The sequence below is a fragment of the Triticum dicoccoides genome, chromosome 2B, assembly GCF_002162155.2.
Source record: "Triticum dicoccoides isolate Atlit2015 ecotype Zavitan chromosome 2B, WEW_v2.0, whole genome shotgun sequence".
Lineage (NCBI taxonomy): Eukaryota > Viridiplantae > Streptophyta > Magnoliopsida > Poales > Poaceae > Triticum > Triticum dicoccoides.
Window position 1 is genome coordinate 776,028,584 of NC_041383.1, and position 15,776 is coordinate 776,044,359.

A 15,776-nucleotide genomic window follows, 5' to 3' on the forward strand; every position below is an offset into this window, starting at 1 on the left:
CACACACTGGGACTGGGTCCCATACCGGTCCTGCACACTCTTAGAGGCTGCCGCCGCCATCTTTCACCGGTCCATCTCCAAAGCAGGAACTAATGCATCGACCTTGCCTGGCCAGCCGTCGACGCCACCATGGCGCCAGACAACTCCACCCTGCACGTATCAGTCCACACGCGTCCGTCGCCGAACCTCCGCAGCGCCATGCCACCGGGATCTGCTGTCAGCCTTGCGGTGAATGCGACAACGCTCCTCTGCTTGTCCAGTCCAACCAGCATTTGCTCCAAAACGATGCCCCCAGGAGGGACAACAGCATCGAAGGTGCCATCATCGTCCGATCTGATAGATCCAGATCTAGGGTTTCCCCTAGAGCATCACGAGTGGGGTTCCACAACCTGCAACAACGATGCCTCGAGAAGGGAACAACGTCATAGATGCCACCATCATCTACCATGACCGAAGTCGGCGTAATTTTCATCGGAAGTTGCGTCTCCCCGAACTCACAGCTGGGTGGAAACGAATGGAGCCTTGCCGCGGAGATGAGGGCCGCTGTCGGCATGCGGGCAGGGAGCCTCCAGCTGCCCCTCACCGGTCCTCCTCGCGCCACCGGCCGGCCTAGACCAAACCGAGATGGATCTGGACAGGACGCTAGATCCGCAGCCATTGAAGCCAACCATCTGCAGGCAGTCGCCACACTGCCGGCCATGGAGTCTCCAATCGCCGCCGCGCAGCAGGGGCACCGCCCTGACTGGCGCCCGCGTCGTCTGCAATCCCCTGGATCCAGATCGGGCCAGATCTCAACACAGATCGGCAACGGTGCAGGCACGCCCCTCCACCATGAGGTACTCCGGGACGTCGCCCACCCGCACCCTCCTCGATGCGCCCCATGCCGGCACGCCGCCCTGGCGCCAGGATGCCGCCCCGCTGCAGGACCTTCGAGCAAGGAGTAAAAGGGCCCCGCTGCCGCCGTCGACGCGAGCCAAGCATTGCTCGGCCACGCCTTCTAGCGGTGGCGAAGGAGGAGTGCGGGGGAGAAGGAGACCGGCGGGTGCGACGGGGGAGCCCTTCCTGTCTCCTACGGGTGCGACGAGGGAGGGGCGAGGGAGGTACCAACACATGATAGCACTACTAAAGAGTTATCCGTAGAAGAAAATATGCATATATGGTGCAGATTCCATTTTCATACTTGTACAGTAAAATACATTGTTCATACACATATAAATTTGTAATTCTACACTCCGTGCATCAAACCTAGAATTGGAAATGTTGCTCTCCTTGAATTCCAGGTGCCAAATACAAGAATATCCAAACACTAGAGCTGGCTTTGAAGCTCAATACGAATGTCCTAGGAAATTTTGTATTTTTTTCCTAGTTCAATGCCAAGGCCTTGAATGTCTACACCCAAATGGAGCCTAATAAAAAGTATTGTCAGCCGTCGCTCTCACCGCCACTGCTTGTCTCTATTATCAATTGCGATTCGTCCACTGGAGCCTTATATAAATACTAAATGATGGCGGTAGCAGACTAGCAGGAGCTCATCACTCTGCTAACATCAAAAGGTTCGGAGGATGGTAACGTTTACCACTGCAGGCTGGCATGTTCCCGTGCTCGACCGGCCTACAGCCATGCCATGGCAACCGCTTTCCCTGCACCTACAGTCTCAGCGTCGACGATCTGGTAATCATGTTCTATCAATCTCCTGACGTGAATGCATGCATGCCTTCGTTGAGAAATAATTTGAGCGCTGCCGTAATAACTGTAGTTAGGGCATCTCTACTGAACACTTAGACCCTGTTCGCTAATCCACCAACTCCCGAAATTTGTGGAGCGAGGAAACTACAGCTCTGTCATTTTCAACTGCAGCTCCACAAGCTCCGGGAGCAGAGTAGTGGATTGGAGGGACACCGAACAGGGCCTTAAAAGGGCACAACTCCTCCAAAGATTCTCTTTGATTTATTTTTAGGAATTAAGCTACATTTAGCCGAACTCTCAAAACATTTAACTCCTCAAAAAAATGTAGACAAAGGTGGTCCACCTCTTAACTTTCGGAGAACAAAAGCAAGTCCCAGCAAAATATTCTCTCTCGCACGCAGCCGCCTCTCTCTTTTCTCAGGTCGCTTGCACGGCAACGCCGCCCCTGCCATGTTCCTTGCCTCCAGCAACAACCCCGCACGCGAGACAACACCCTGTAGCCCCGCCGACCTCCGTTCCGGCGAGAATTTGCTGAACTTTTTTTCTTCACTTTTTCGCCTTTTCCTTTGTCTCAGGCCAAAGCGGCGCTCCTCCTCATCGTGCTTGCTTGGTGGTGCTCCTCCCAGTCATCCCCGGCCATGAAGAGATGCAGCACGCGCGGACAAACACCTACAGCGGAAAACCTCACGCACAAGGAAAAATGGGCACCATGCGCCATCACTAATTCCGATGAATCCTTGTGTTCCGGACCATGCCAAGAAACCACTAGGAGAAGGATGAGGGAAGAACCGATTCAGACCAAGAAGCGCCCAAGCAATGTCCTGTGGACGATGAAATGTACCTACTTTCTCGACTACTTCGTCGTGCACGATAAACCTCTCTCAAATTACTTTTAGGGTGAACCTATCCTAGGTCGTAGCTACCTAATGGACATCATCTAGTGGCAAGAAGTCGTCATTGGCCGCATGGAAGGAAGAGGAAGAGAAAGAGAGACTTTCATGTGGGGTGAGTTAAATTTGAGAGTTTGGTTAGGTTCGTGTGTTTTTTAAAAAAAAAATAGGTTCGTGTTTTCTTAACTCCTCAAATTTGAGGAGTTAAGGGGTGAGACGTGTTTAATGGGCTAGATAGGAGTTCTGCTAGAGATGCCTTTAATTAATGTTCAATATGGACGACTTGTGTCATATGAAATAATGGAAAGTGCTAAGTATCTTTGATTTCATATGACAGAAGCTGTCATATTTTCATACTTTGGGTGGAGAATTTCATGTGGGGTGAGTTATACCTTTGATTTCATTTGACAGAAGCTTCCATATTTTCATACTTGCATGTTCTTTTCAATTTACATGCCTGATATCTAGGGTTCGTGCTAAGTAGCAAATCCCCATCATATTTGGAGGCAGAAGAGCGTGAATGGACAGTTGATGAATATGGACAATACACGGTGAGCATATATATGCATATGGATTAACTAATTTTGAGCAGAATAACCACTAGTGGACACAAGATGACAAATGTGCATATACTTTACTGAACCCTGATCAAAACCCAATATCAATCTTCCTGAAGGACGAACCAAGCAAGCAGCAGATGATCAATGCCATAAGGACGGCACTGGGGTCATTGGGTGATGATGAGACGGCGACGACTGTTTCAGCCTACGACACGGCATTGGTCGCCCTTGTCAAGAACTTTGACGGAGATGAGAAACCGCAATTCCCCTCATGCATCGACTGGATTGTACAAAATCAACTACCAGATGGTTCGTGGGGTGACCCTGCTTTCTTTATGGTCCAAGATCGGATTATCAGCACCCTGGCATGTGTAGTGGCAGTGAAGTCTTGGAACATTGACAGCGACGACTTGTGTGACAGAGGTAAATTGATCACTGGGTTATTTTTTGATCAAATTTTGTATCGTTGTCCACAGGGTTTCTTCAAATATCTAATGTAGAGAGAACAATCTATGTTGCAGGTGTGTTATTTGTCCAAGAAAATATGAGCAGGTTAGTAGAAGAAGAACAGGACTGGATGCCATGTGGCTTCGAGATTAACTTCCCAGCAATCCTAGAGAAGGCCAAGGACCTGGATTTGGACATCCCGTATAATCACCCGGTTCTTGAAGAGATATATGCCAAGAGAAATCTAAAGCTCTCTAAGTATGCATACATACAAAAACCTGGATTTATAAATTGAATTGAATAGTCTATGTATAATTGAGCATCATCTGACTCGAATTGTAGGATACCTCTGAATGTACTACACACCATACCAACGACCCTACTTTATAGCTTGGAGGGAATAGTAGACTTGCAATTAGACTGGGAAAAGCTACTCAGATTGCGGTGTCGGGATGGCTCCTTCCATTCCTCGCCTGCTGCCACAGCTGCAGCCCTCGGTCACACCGGAGACAAGGAATGTCTTGCTTTTCTGGACAGGCTCGTCAAAAAGTTCAACGGGGGAGGTAATTTATTTAAAATAAGTACTCCCTTGTTTCGTACTAAGTATCGCTGATTTAATACAAACTTAATATGGAACCGAGGATGTACTTGTTGTACAAACTTAAAATATACACTTAGGTAGGATAGGTCCTTTGCAACGGTTAATATATACTAACAATATTGCCATTCAAATAAATTCCCCTTTTCAGTGCCCTGCACGTACTCTTTGGATATTTTTGAGCAGCTATGGGTGGTCGATCGGCTGATGCGCCTGGGGATATCAAGGCACTTCACACGTGAAATTGAGCAGTGCCTAGATTTTATTTACAGGTGACACAATCTACTAGTACAATTTAATCATAGATATATGTTCATATATAAATTTTGCTTAGTAACATGTTCATATGAAAAAGCAGTCAACGTAGCATGCTAGCTATGGGTTGCTAAACATAAATGAATTTTTATTTTTTTGAACAAAGAGAATACTTTGAAGCTCATTGCTAAGAAGTTAAGTTTTAGACTTTAACATGTTCTCTTACATTCATGACCATTTATTATATTAGTACCTATAATTTTTTGCGCATATATTCACACCCACATGTAGCATATATTATGAATAAAATATTAACAATCCAGCTGTACTATTTTCACCCAACAGATGTAAATAATAGTTGTGTTTTTAAAAGAGAACTTTTGTTTTCTTAAAGAACTAACAGTGTGCTAGTGTGCTAGTGTGCTAGTAGTTTGAGAGGAGCTATATTTATACACTTTGAACAGGTGTTGGACTGAAAAGGGGCTAGCTCAAAACGCGCACTGCCCAACCCCGGATATTGATGACACGGCCATGGGTTTCCGTCTCCTCCGTCAACATAGCTACATCGTCAGTCCATGTAAAACACTATTTATCCTGTGCATCTCAATGTACACCAACCATGTTTTCTGCTTCCGATGTATAAGGCTCACACGTATCTCTAAATTAACAATTCAATCAATGTAATACGAATTGTACATCAGAAAAGTTATATCATTAGAAAATACAACGTTTCGACTTCACATATATTACACTTGTCAAACTGTTGGTCTAGAGATATGCATGGGCCTTACAAATTGGAAAGGAGGTAGTATTTGTTAGTCAAATTCATGGTTAAAATTATACTCGAAATTCAGGGGGGTTTCTCTATTTAGACAAACCGGGTAGCGCTTGTGCATGCATGACTATTATGTTGTCTTGGATCGAGTTTGACTAACGTGCATCAACAATGCAGCTGTGTTTAAGCACTTTGAGGACAAGAAGGACGGCAAGTTCTTCTGCTTCCCAATGGAGACCAACCATGCAACTGTCACCCCAATGTACAACACATATCGCGCTTCTCAGTTCATGTTCCCTGGTGACGACGATGTCCTGGCACGGGCCGGGCGCTATTGTCATGCATTCCTCCAAGAAAGACAAGCTTCCAACAAACTACATGACAAGTGGGTCATCACGAAGGACCTTCCTGGCGAGGTAGTATGTGCCAATGCCAGCACATTCAAGTTAGTTATGTGTGCGTTAATCCAGCTAGTACTTCCCTTAGTTCACAAGAGTAATGATGAATTTTATGGTGCGTTGTACTTCTAAAAACCAGGTAGGTTACGCACTAAACTTCCCCTGGAAAGCAAGTTTGCCACAAATTGAAACAAGGATGTATCTGGATCAGTATGGAGGGAACAACGATGTTTGGATTGCCAAGGTCCTCTTCAGGTAATAACCATCATTTGTGGTATTAACATATTACTATTATATTCAGCTAACATGTGAAACTAGGACAATACTTAATTGCCTAGTTTGGAAAGACAGAAATTTCTGGTAGCCATATATTTGTCACGCCCTTGGTTCTGGCACTTAACTTTTCAGAATGAATCTTGTGAGCAACGATCTGTACCTTAAAATGGCAAAAGCTGATTTCAGAGAATATCAGAGACTCTTCCGACTTGAGTGGAATGGCCTCAGAAAGTAAGTCACGGACATTTTAGCAACCTCTCTATTCTAAGGTTCGATTAATTAGCTCCTGGCATATGGAGTAGATTCTTACTTGAGAGTATGTGTAGGTGGTACTTCAGGAACCATCTGCAGAGGTATGGTGGGACACCAAAGAGCGCGCTGACGGCTTACTTTTTAGCTTCAGCAAACATCTTCGAATCTGGCCGAGCAGCAGAGCGTCTAGCATGGGCACGCACGTGGGTGCTTGCTGAGGCGGTGACCACTCACTTCCGACACACTGGGTATGAATGCAGCATCATAGCTCTCCCTCTCCAGAATCTGGTTTTAGTGATGGTCAAATGTACCCTGATTTCCATCAAGAAACCAAAAACGTAGAGGTTGGTACCTGCCCGACTGATCAAAATAACATGTGTGTGCATGCATTGCAGGGGGACAAAGGATTCAACAAAGAATCTTGAAGAGCTTATCGACCTTGTTTCATTGGACAATGACTCTTCCAGCAGTCTTCGTGATGCTGTAAAATTCATCAAACCACTCCAGTTAGATACAGCTGTCTATAAGATGCTGAATTTTGTTACCAGATATGAAACATTGAACCTCTGTTTTCTTTGGCAACTGCAGTGGAAGCAGTGGCTCATGGCATGGACTGCAAAGGAGAGCCATGGATCAATTGAAGGAGATACAGCTCTGTTGTTGGTACGAACAGTCGAGATATGCTCAGGAAGGCATGTTTCAGCCGAGCCAAAGCTGAACCTTTGGGAGTATTCCCAGCTCGAACAGCTCACCTCTTCCATCTGCCGCAAGCTTGCCACAAGAGTTGTTGCTCAGGTGCGTATATACATGCATTTGTGTGTCCAGAATACAGGTGTGTCCGATTTGAGTTGTATGTGATCTGTCAAACCATAACCAAATATTGTTCAATGATTAAATAAACAGAATGGGGAAATTATGGAGAACACAGACGACTTGGACCGGCAAGTGGACATGGAGATGCAAGAACTATCTTGGAGAATTCATCAGGGTTGCCATGGCATCAACAGAGACACCAGGCAGACATTTCTCCACGTGGTGAAAAGCTTCTACTACTCGGCTCATTGCTCACCTGAAACAGTTGATGGCCACATCGCAAAGGTCATCTTCCAGGATGTTATTTAGGAATAATCCGCTTATGTCCTATTTATGTTCCTGTTATTGCAAGAAATAAATGTGTGCATGTGGAAACAAACGAGGCCTTCTTCGAATTTCGATCTGAATATGGCATTTCCAGATTCTCTACGCTGAACTTTGTTTTTTAGAGTTTTGCTTATAAGAGCATCTCTAGCACATGCCCTAAAAGTTTTTTTAGGCATTAAAAGGCTAGCTAGCTAGCAGATCCAAAAAAGATACTAGCTTTTTATCGCCCAAAGCGCAGCCGTCCTAACTAAATTTAGTCCAAAGCCGCAGCTTCTCGGTATAGTCGGACACCAATTCTCCCTCTCGGCACTGACCCTCCGCCCCTGCCGTCGCCCCGTCCACCCCCCTGCGTCGGGACTGTTATGCGCGACCATCCCACAGCCCCACCGCCATCTCTTGCACCTTCTCCTCGCTCGCCAGCGCCGAAATCGGCTTTTTCACCGCCAACGAGCCCACTGTCCCGTAGCTTCGCCCGATGGCCGCGGAGGTTCATTTTCGCCTGGAATTGAGTTGGCCGAGCTTGGAGATGGCATAGGAAGGTCCACCTCAACTCCTAGACGGTCGACGGTGCCGAAACCGACGAAGCAGACCACTGCCTGCCATCCCGACATCATAGCCGTGCTCAGCGCCTCCATGCCCGGGAATTGCCTCTACGGACTGCTAGCCAGTGTCGTTGGTGCTCTCCGGCGCCGTTCATTCTTATCCTGAGTTCCATCGTTGGCCACCGTGTCTTGGAACCCGTCCGCCCACAAGGTATTTTAATGCCTCTATGGTCTTTTTTTTCTTCTGTTTTCATCAAAGAAAGGTCCCAAATTGTGTAGAGGAAGAGGTTATGAGAGATGATTTTCAACGATTCATCATCGGAGGAGGAAGAAGATGATGAGTTTCAGTTGGAGGCTGCCATGGTGTCTATTCAGGAGGATTTCCAATGGCCAAGGCTCGGTTCACGGTTTGGTCAAGGACGTTTCTTCAAGATAGAATCATGGGTAATGATGGTTTAGTGAGGGGTTATTTTGCGTCAAATGCAGTATATGCTTCTTATTTCTGCGCAGATTTGGGATGCACCGAGACCTTTTCAACACCATTACAAATGTCGTGGAGAAACATGATCCTTGATTTCAACTAAGAAAGAATGCAGCGGGAGAAACAAGTGCAAGCACATTGTTCAAGACTACCGCAGCCGTGCGAGTCCATGCTTATGGATGTCCAGCCCATGCCATTGATGAGTATGCTAGTTCTCATTGCGGAAGACCTAATCCTAAAGTGTAGTAGGAGATGATTATGTGATGCTGATTATGTGGTGATGTGTTCGAAATCTATGGAGCAGAGTATTTGAGGGCTCCCAATGATAAAGATAACAGAGGCTCATAGCAGCAAATGAAGAGAGTTTGGCCTAGCCGCCTAGAATGCTTGGAACAATTGACTGTATGCATTGGACATGAAAGAATTGTCCTGTGGCATGGCAACGCCAGTACAAAGGGCATTATCATGATCCAACCATCATTCTTGAGGCTGCATCACATGATTTCAGGATTTGGTACGCATACTTTGAGAGGTTTGACTCTCACAACGATCTCAATGCCGTCTCTCGATCTCCTCTTTGGCAAGGCTTGTTGCCGGTGACAATCCATCTTGCAACTATGTTGTCAATAGCAATGAGTACAACATGGATACTACCTAGCCGGCGGTCGGTCGGTCATTTGGCCGGCAGCTACTACTGGCCTAAGTAAAAACGTCTCAAAACTAGTGTAGTAAGAGCATATTGCAGAGTATGTGCATAAACATGTCTGTCCCTTTTCACCAAAATACAGCCTAAGAGCGCATCATTTTCAATTTTAATTTCTCAGTAGAAGAAATTTACTGAATTTGATTTTCTGTTGGTATAATATGTTGTAATATGAGTGTTCTTTTCAATAGCATTGATCTACATCTCGTTCCATGATTCATTCTTCAATAGCTTGCTCGGTAGTACCAACCTAAATAAACTGAAAGATTCAATCAGAAGTAACAGCCATTTAGTATTGATTACTGGGCATAATCAGAGCAACGAAATCCATGGCCATGCCCAAGTCCAAATCAAGCAGTACAGGGAGAAATCTACTGAGAAATCAGACAGAATCTATGCTAGAATCTGACAAACCGAGAGATCTGGAGGGAGGGCGGTACCTGACCGTGGAAGCAGCCGGTGGAGCAGTCGAGGTCGCCGCCGAGCGTCCCGCCGGTGCGCTGAAGCTCCGCCCACTCACCCCCCTGCTGATCCGGTACACGAACGCTGGTGGCGGCGGCGTTGCCATTGCGGTGGCCCGCTAAGAACTGTGTTATCAAAAGTGAAATGAGCTTGGTAGACATGTGGGCCGTAAGGTGTCTGCCTCGTAAGAGCATCTCCAACCGTTCATCCCCAGGGTGCCGAAAAAGAGCGGACCGACACTAGATTGACCCTTGGGAGCGACCTAGCTCCTAGCCACACCACCAGGCGCCGCCCCTAAGCCACGGCAAATTCAAACGTAGTTATTTCCGCTCACAAAATAGACGCCACAAATCCGGCGATCGAGCGGCCACAGTTCGGCGATCGAATGAAAAGTTCGGCGTACAAAACAGAAAAGACGCGCGTGCAGCGCATTAGACGGCGAGGTCGGCCTCCGGCGTCGGCGGAGTCGGCGTGCACGCGCTTGGCGGGGTCGGATCTTCTTCTGTGCTGGGCGGCGTCGGCGTGGCTTCTGTGCTGTGGGGAGTCGTGGAGACATCATCACTCGGGCTCCAGGGCGCGTGCTGAGCGTGGCCGCTGGGGGTTTTCATCATCCCCACGCGAGTCGCCTCGGCCTCGGCTTGGTCCGCCACAGCCGCAGCCGCACGCGCCGCGTTGTCACGGGCCTTCTTGGCGATTGCCCTGTTCCGCCGGTCGGCGGTGACAGCCTCTCGTCGCTGAACTTCCGCCATCCACTCGGTGTTTGTCATGCCCGGTGGCTTGGACGACGGCGCCCTCGGCTTCCTCTGCTTCGGCTGGGCGACAGAGGCGGTCGCGGTTGTCGCGGCACGGGGGATCACGTACTTCTTCGGCAGCATGGCGGCGGGCTGGGAGGCGAGCGAGAGGGAGATTGGCGGGAGGAATGGAGAGAATGGGAGGGAAGGGGGGAAAGCGGGAAGAAACGGCGGAAGAAGCTCTCGACTCGCCGACAAAGCGTCCCCGCGCCCCTTTCCGCTTGTGTCACCGCCCCAGGTGCCCCCCAGCGCGCCGGGTTCGGCCTGGGTCCGCCGACACCAGTTTCGGCCTGAGCCGGCGAAAAACGGGCTACTGGGGACGTGACTGGGCCGACTTTTGGGCGCCGGCGCGGCAAAAACGCCTGGGGAGGGCCTGTTGTGGGCGCAGCTAGAGATGCTCTAAGCTGAAACGGGGGAATACCAAACGAACGAACGGTTGCTAAAAAAACCAAACGAACGAACGTCACCCATGGCTTCCTCCGTGGCCGCCCCCACCGCCATCTCCGCCTCCGACTACGTCATGCTCTCGGTCAACTCCCAGCCCGCCCCCACCGTCTTCTCCTCCAACTCTCCCTCCTAAGAGCATATCCAGCCATTGGCCCCCTAGGCAGCGATTTTACGCGCCCCCTGGGCGCGAGCCGGCGCTAAAATCGGCGCGAGAGCGAGCTGGTTCCCAACCGCTCGCCCCAGGGTTGCCCCAAACGCATTTTTCTATTTGAATTCAGCAAAGTTCGGCTAAAATTCGGCAAACTTGATATTCATATTGAACATGTTCGGTGTTTTACATAAATTATTAAAAAAAGCAAACTACGGGGGGACGAAGTCGATCAGCGCGGCTAAGTCGCCAACATCGTCGTCGTCCTCGTCGTCGTTGTCGGCCTTCTCCTTCTTGATGCCGCGGCCGCTGCTGCTGGACCCCTGCCCGCCGTCTCCATGGCAGACAGGCGGTGGCGGCGCATCATCGTCGTCGTCGCTGTCGACGAGGACGACGATGCCTTCCTCGTCCCGGCCACGGCGGCGAGCTTTGAACCACGCGAAGGCGGTGCGCTGGCGCTCCCTCTCCGTCTGCACCCAGTCGTCGCGCGCCCATTTGAGGGCCGCTTCGTCGTCGAGCGCCTCCTCCTTGACGGGATCCGTCTTCACGACGGGGAGCCCTGACTCCGGCTTGACGGCGGTGAGGCCCGGCTCCATCTTGGGCTTGATGAAACGCGAAGGAGCCGAGGAGGTGGCACGCCGGCCGCCCTCGTTGATGACGATGCCGGCGCTGCAGGTGCGTCAGCCGAGCGGCGTCTTCACGGCGGGCTCTGCCTTGACGCCGAAGAGCGCCGGCGAGCCGGAAGAGTGGGAGGAGGAGAGGGAGGAGGAGGAAGAGTGGAAGGAGGAGGAGGAGGAAGAGTGGGAGGAGGAGGAGGAGGAAGAGTGGGAGGAGGAGGAGGCGGCGAACCTCCTGGGCACCCACGGCCCGGCGCTCCGGTGAGGGGCCGGCATGACCACCGCGGTTGGGTACGCCAGCGGCGGGTTGTTGCCGACCTTGAGGTGTGCGATCACCTCGTGCAGGGTGCGGCCGGGGACCCCCCACCAGACGCGGTGGTCGTCGTTGTTCTTTGTGCTGCCGACCATCAGCGCCCCATTGGTGGACGCCAGTCTCTGCGCCTGCCGCCGCTGGAAATATTTCGTCCAAGCCGCGTGGTTGTCGGCGGCATACTGGGGGAGGGCACGTTGCTCCTCCGACAGGGAAAACCGCACGCGGTCGACCTCGGCGGCGAAGACGCCGGGGCACGCATCGATGTCGGGAACAGGAGGGATGGGGATGCCGCCGTTGCTGAGCTTCCACCCCGTCGGCCCGGCGCGCATGTCTGGCGGCGCCGGGATGTTCGCCTCGAAGAGAAGCCAGGACTCGCACTCCTGGAGCGTGCGGCGGCCGAAGCCGTTGGCCGCCGCGGCGTCGCCGGGGAAGCGTTCGGCCATGGAGAGAGAAGGGGAAGGAGAGGGAAGGGGAGAGCGGCAGAGCTCTGCGGCGGAAGGGAGGGACGGCAGCTGGTTTGGGCTCGGCGGACTCGGGCTGGTATGGCCAGCGGCGAGGGAAGCCTCTGCATTATATAGCCCCAGGTCGTGTGAACACGTGGCATAAGGGGAGGCGTCGCCGCGCCTGCCCGCCCGTGAGGAATCAATGGCAAGGCTGACCGGCGGCAGCCTTTCCCCACGGGAAACCGAGGCGTTCTGGGGAAGACGAGGCGCGTGCCGCTGACTCGGCGGGCCCGCCGATCTTTCGCGCCAAAACCCCTCGCCCCAGCGCCCATGAGCGCCCCCAGTGCACCGGGTTCGGCCTAGGGCTGCCGGCGCCGATTTCGGCCCAAGCCGACGAAAAATGGGTTCCTGGGGACGCAATTGAGCCGAATTTTGGGCGCCGGCACGGCAAAAACGCATGGGGAGGGCCTGTTGGGGCCGCGACTGGAGATGCTCTAATGCTCTCCTCCGTGGTCCGCCCCGGTGCCTACACTCTCCCGTTCCTCCTCCTCGCCGCGGCCCGGTGCCCGGCGCCTACCTTCGCCGTCTCTGCGCACACGCTCCTGCAGAAGCTGGGGCTGCAGATCCATGACCACACCGAGCATTCCCGCATCACCATGTACTCCAACCTCGTCTGTCCCCGCGCCGATCCCAAGGTGTTCGATAGAATTCCCTAATGGGATGTTGTCTCTTGGAACTCCATGATAAAAGTGTAGTATGAGCGGGCGGGTATGACACTGATGTGGCGCAGATGTTTCGTGCAATGGTTGCCGAGCGTGCGGTGGCACCCAAAGCGGTGACGATGGCGATTGTGCCTGCAGTGTGCAGGGATGCTGGAGCCTTGGTGCTTGGTAGGTGGTTGGAGGACTAGGTGAAATGTGTGGGCATTGAGGTGGGATCACTCGTCGGCTCAGCTTTCATTAGGATCTATGAGAAGTGCGGGGAGGTGGCGGAGGCTCAAAGAGTTTTCGATGGCATCGTTGACAAGGATAACGTCGCTTGGAGTGCTATGATCACCAGGCAAGTATCGATGGATCCACATTGGTTCTCATTTAAAAATAGTTTCTGATGAATGTAAGTAATCTTATCTGGCCTGACCATTTGTGTATGGTGTGTATGATAATGCAGGCATGCGAAGTACGGCTACGGCATGTCAAAGGAAGCCATTTCATTGTTTCACAGCATGCGACAAGAAGAGGCGCGTCCATATAAGATAACCCTGGTTGGGGTGCTCTGGAGCTAGGCACTGACTCGCCAGCTATGCCTCAAAAAGAGGCTTCTACACCAATGTCTACATTGGGACTGCTTTGGTGGATATGCACTCAAAGTGTGGAAATCTCACCAGAGTCATACAAGCATTTGGGAAATTGCCATGCAAGAAAGAAGCCTCATGGAACGCCTTGATTTGTGGTCTTGCCTTTAATGGGAGAGGCCATGAAGCTATTCAGCAGTTTGAACTGATGAGAAATGAGGAAGGGCTCCAGCCACATGACATCACTTTCATAGGAGTGCTTTCTGCTTGTCTACAACTCTGCATGCAGGGTTACTGAAAGACGGTCGGCGTTGGTTCAGTTCCCTGACAACTGAGCTCGAAATCTTTCCCAAGGTCGAGTCATGCGTGGTTGATTTACTGGCATGTGCCGGACATTTAGAAGAATCATGGGATTTGATTGAGAAGATCCCTGGTGAGGCAGATGCAGTGATGTTGGGGGTTTTGCTCGCCGCTTGTCAGAAATGTATAAATGTTGAGGTCGGCGCTTGGGTCATCAACAGGATCATGCTGCTGGAGCCCCCAAACTCGTGGAACTACGTGGTTTCATCCAAGATATATGCAATCTCAGATAGATTGGAATTGGATGACCCTGCATGGATGAGAGGGCTGATAAGTGAAAGGGGTTTGAACAATGTTCCAGGTTGCAGCTAGTTTGAGGTTAGGGGTAGAGTTCTTGAATTCTATGCAGGGGAAGAACCACAACATGGTGTGGAGGATATTTAGCAACTCCTCAACATGCTTGTTGATGAGCTGAGACTGGAGGATGGTCCAAATCTTGATCTGGTTTAATACAAAACCAGATGCAGTTCAACTTCAGTATTGCAGTCTTACTGAAATTTATTTTCTGGATTGGTATTCATGTCAAGAAGGCTGCAGTGTGAAAGAAAGTAGGTGATTTTTGTTTTCTCTCAGAGCAGCGTGCTAAGTAATCTGCAAAGATTGGTTGCTTGAGTCGTGTCTATGAAAATACCTGATTCAGTTGCAGTTATTAGCTACCCTTGAATGTCAGCACACCTGACGTGGCGACCCCACCATGCAACGACTCCAACGGCTCGCCCACGCCACCAAGACTGCCACAGGCTCGCAAGAGCAACCCACGAGTGAGTGGGCCGGAGTGCGTGTGAGTGTAGCCCAGCCCAGCGGCTGCCACTACTTAACCTAGTCTCTTCCTCCAAGCCAAGCATCCAGTGGATCGGGCAAACGACAACGGCGGCTACCTACTTCCCCATCCCCAATTCCCCATTCTTGTAATCCCTAGTTTGTCTGCAATCAAATCCTGCTACTCGAATTCGAGCTACTGGTGAATCCAATCGAGAGAACCCCATCCAGTCCCTCACATCTGGTATCAGAGACAACCACCACCCCTTCCCTACTCCGATCTGGCTCTGTTCGTAGAAACCAGGCGTCTTCGTCAAGCCCGTGTATAGATCGAGGCCATGGATCCCACCATGAAGGAGTACATGGACAAGATCACCAAGTCCATGGACGAGTTACGCATCGAGCTCCGGAGCAACACGGCCGCGATCCACGCGCACACGGCCAAGATGGACGATCTGGTCATGTGGCGGCCCGATCTCGAGCGTCGCGTCGATCAGCTCACCGACGCGGTGGCGGAGCTGCAACAAGGACGACCGCCTGCGGCGGCAGCGCTCAGTGTGGCACCGCAGGGACCGTCGACGACTGCTTCCGCCCTCGCTGCGGCCGGCGTTCATCCTGGCGCCAAACCGACCGTGCAGGTGCAGCCACACGGGTCAGATGACCACCGCGACGCCTTCCTCCACCAGGAGCAGGTGCTGGCTGTTGGAAATATGCCCTAGAGGCAATAATAAAAGTATTATTATATTTCAATGTTCATGATAAATGTCTTTTATTCATGCTATAACTGTATTATCCGGAAATCGTAATACACGTGTGAATACTTAGACCACAATATGTCCCTGGTGAGCCTCTAGTTGACCAGCTCGTTGTGATCAACAGATAGTCATTGTTTCCTGACTATGGACATTGGATGTCGTTGATAACGGGATCACATCATTAGGAGAATGATGTGATGGACAAGACCCAATCTTAAGCATAGCATAAAAGATCGTGTAGTTCGTTTTGCTAGAGCTTTGCCAGTGTCAAGTATCTCTTCCTTCGACCATGAGATCGTGTAACTCCCGGATACCGTAAGAGTGCCTTGGGTGTATCAAACGTCACAACGTAACTGGGTGACTATAAAGGTGCATTACAGGTATCTC

At 50.8% G+C, this 15,776-nt stretch overlaps 1 protein-coding gene and 1 pseudogene across 1 annotated transcript; both read left to right on the forward strand.

Annotated features, from left to right (window-relative positions):
• Positions 1 to 1,562: 1,562 nt before the first annotated feature.
• Positions 1,563 to 7,259, forward strand: LOC119368744 (syn-copalyl diphosphate synthase, chloroplastic-like). The gene is made up of 14 exons (XM_037633910.1): positions 1,563 to 1,671; positions 3,045 to 3,127; positions 3,253 to 3,559; positions 3,658 to 3,841; positions 3,926 to 4,146; positions 4,333 to 4,453; positions 4,901 to 5,013; positions 5,389 to 5,627; positions 5,749 to 5,864; positions 6,018 to 6,116; positions 6,212 to 6,385; positions 6,533 to 6,620; positions 6,726 to 6,932; positions 7,041 to 7,259. The coding sequence occupies exons 1-14, from the start codon at positions 1,563 to 1,565 to the stop codon at positions 7,257 to 7,259; spliced, it is 2,280 nt and encodes a 759-aa protein (XP_037489807.1).
• A 5,462-nt stretch (positions 7,260 to 12,721) lies between these two features.
• Positions 12,722 to 14,325, forward strand: LOC119368747 (annotated as a pseudogene).
• The last annotated feature ends 1,451 nt before the right edge of the window (positions 14,326 to 15,776 follow it).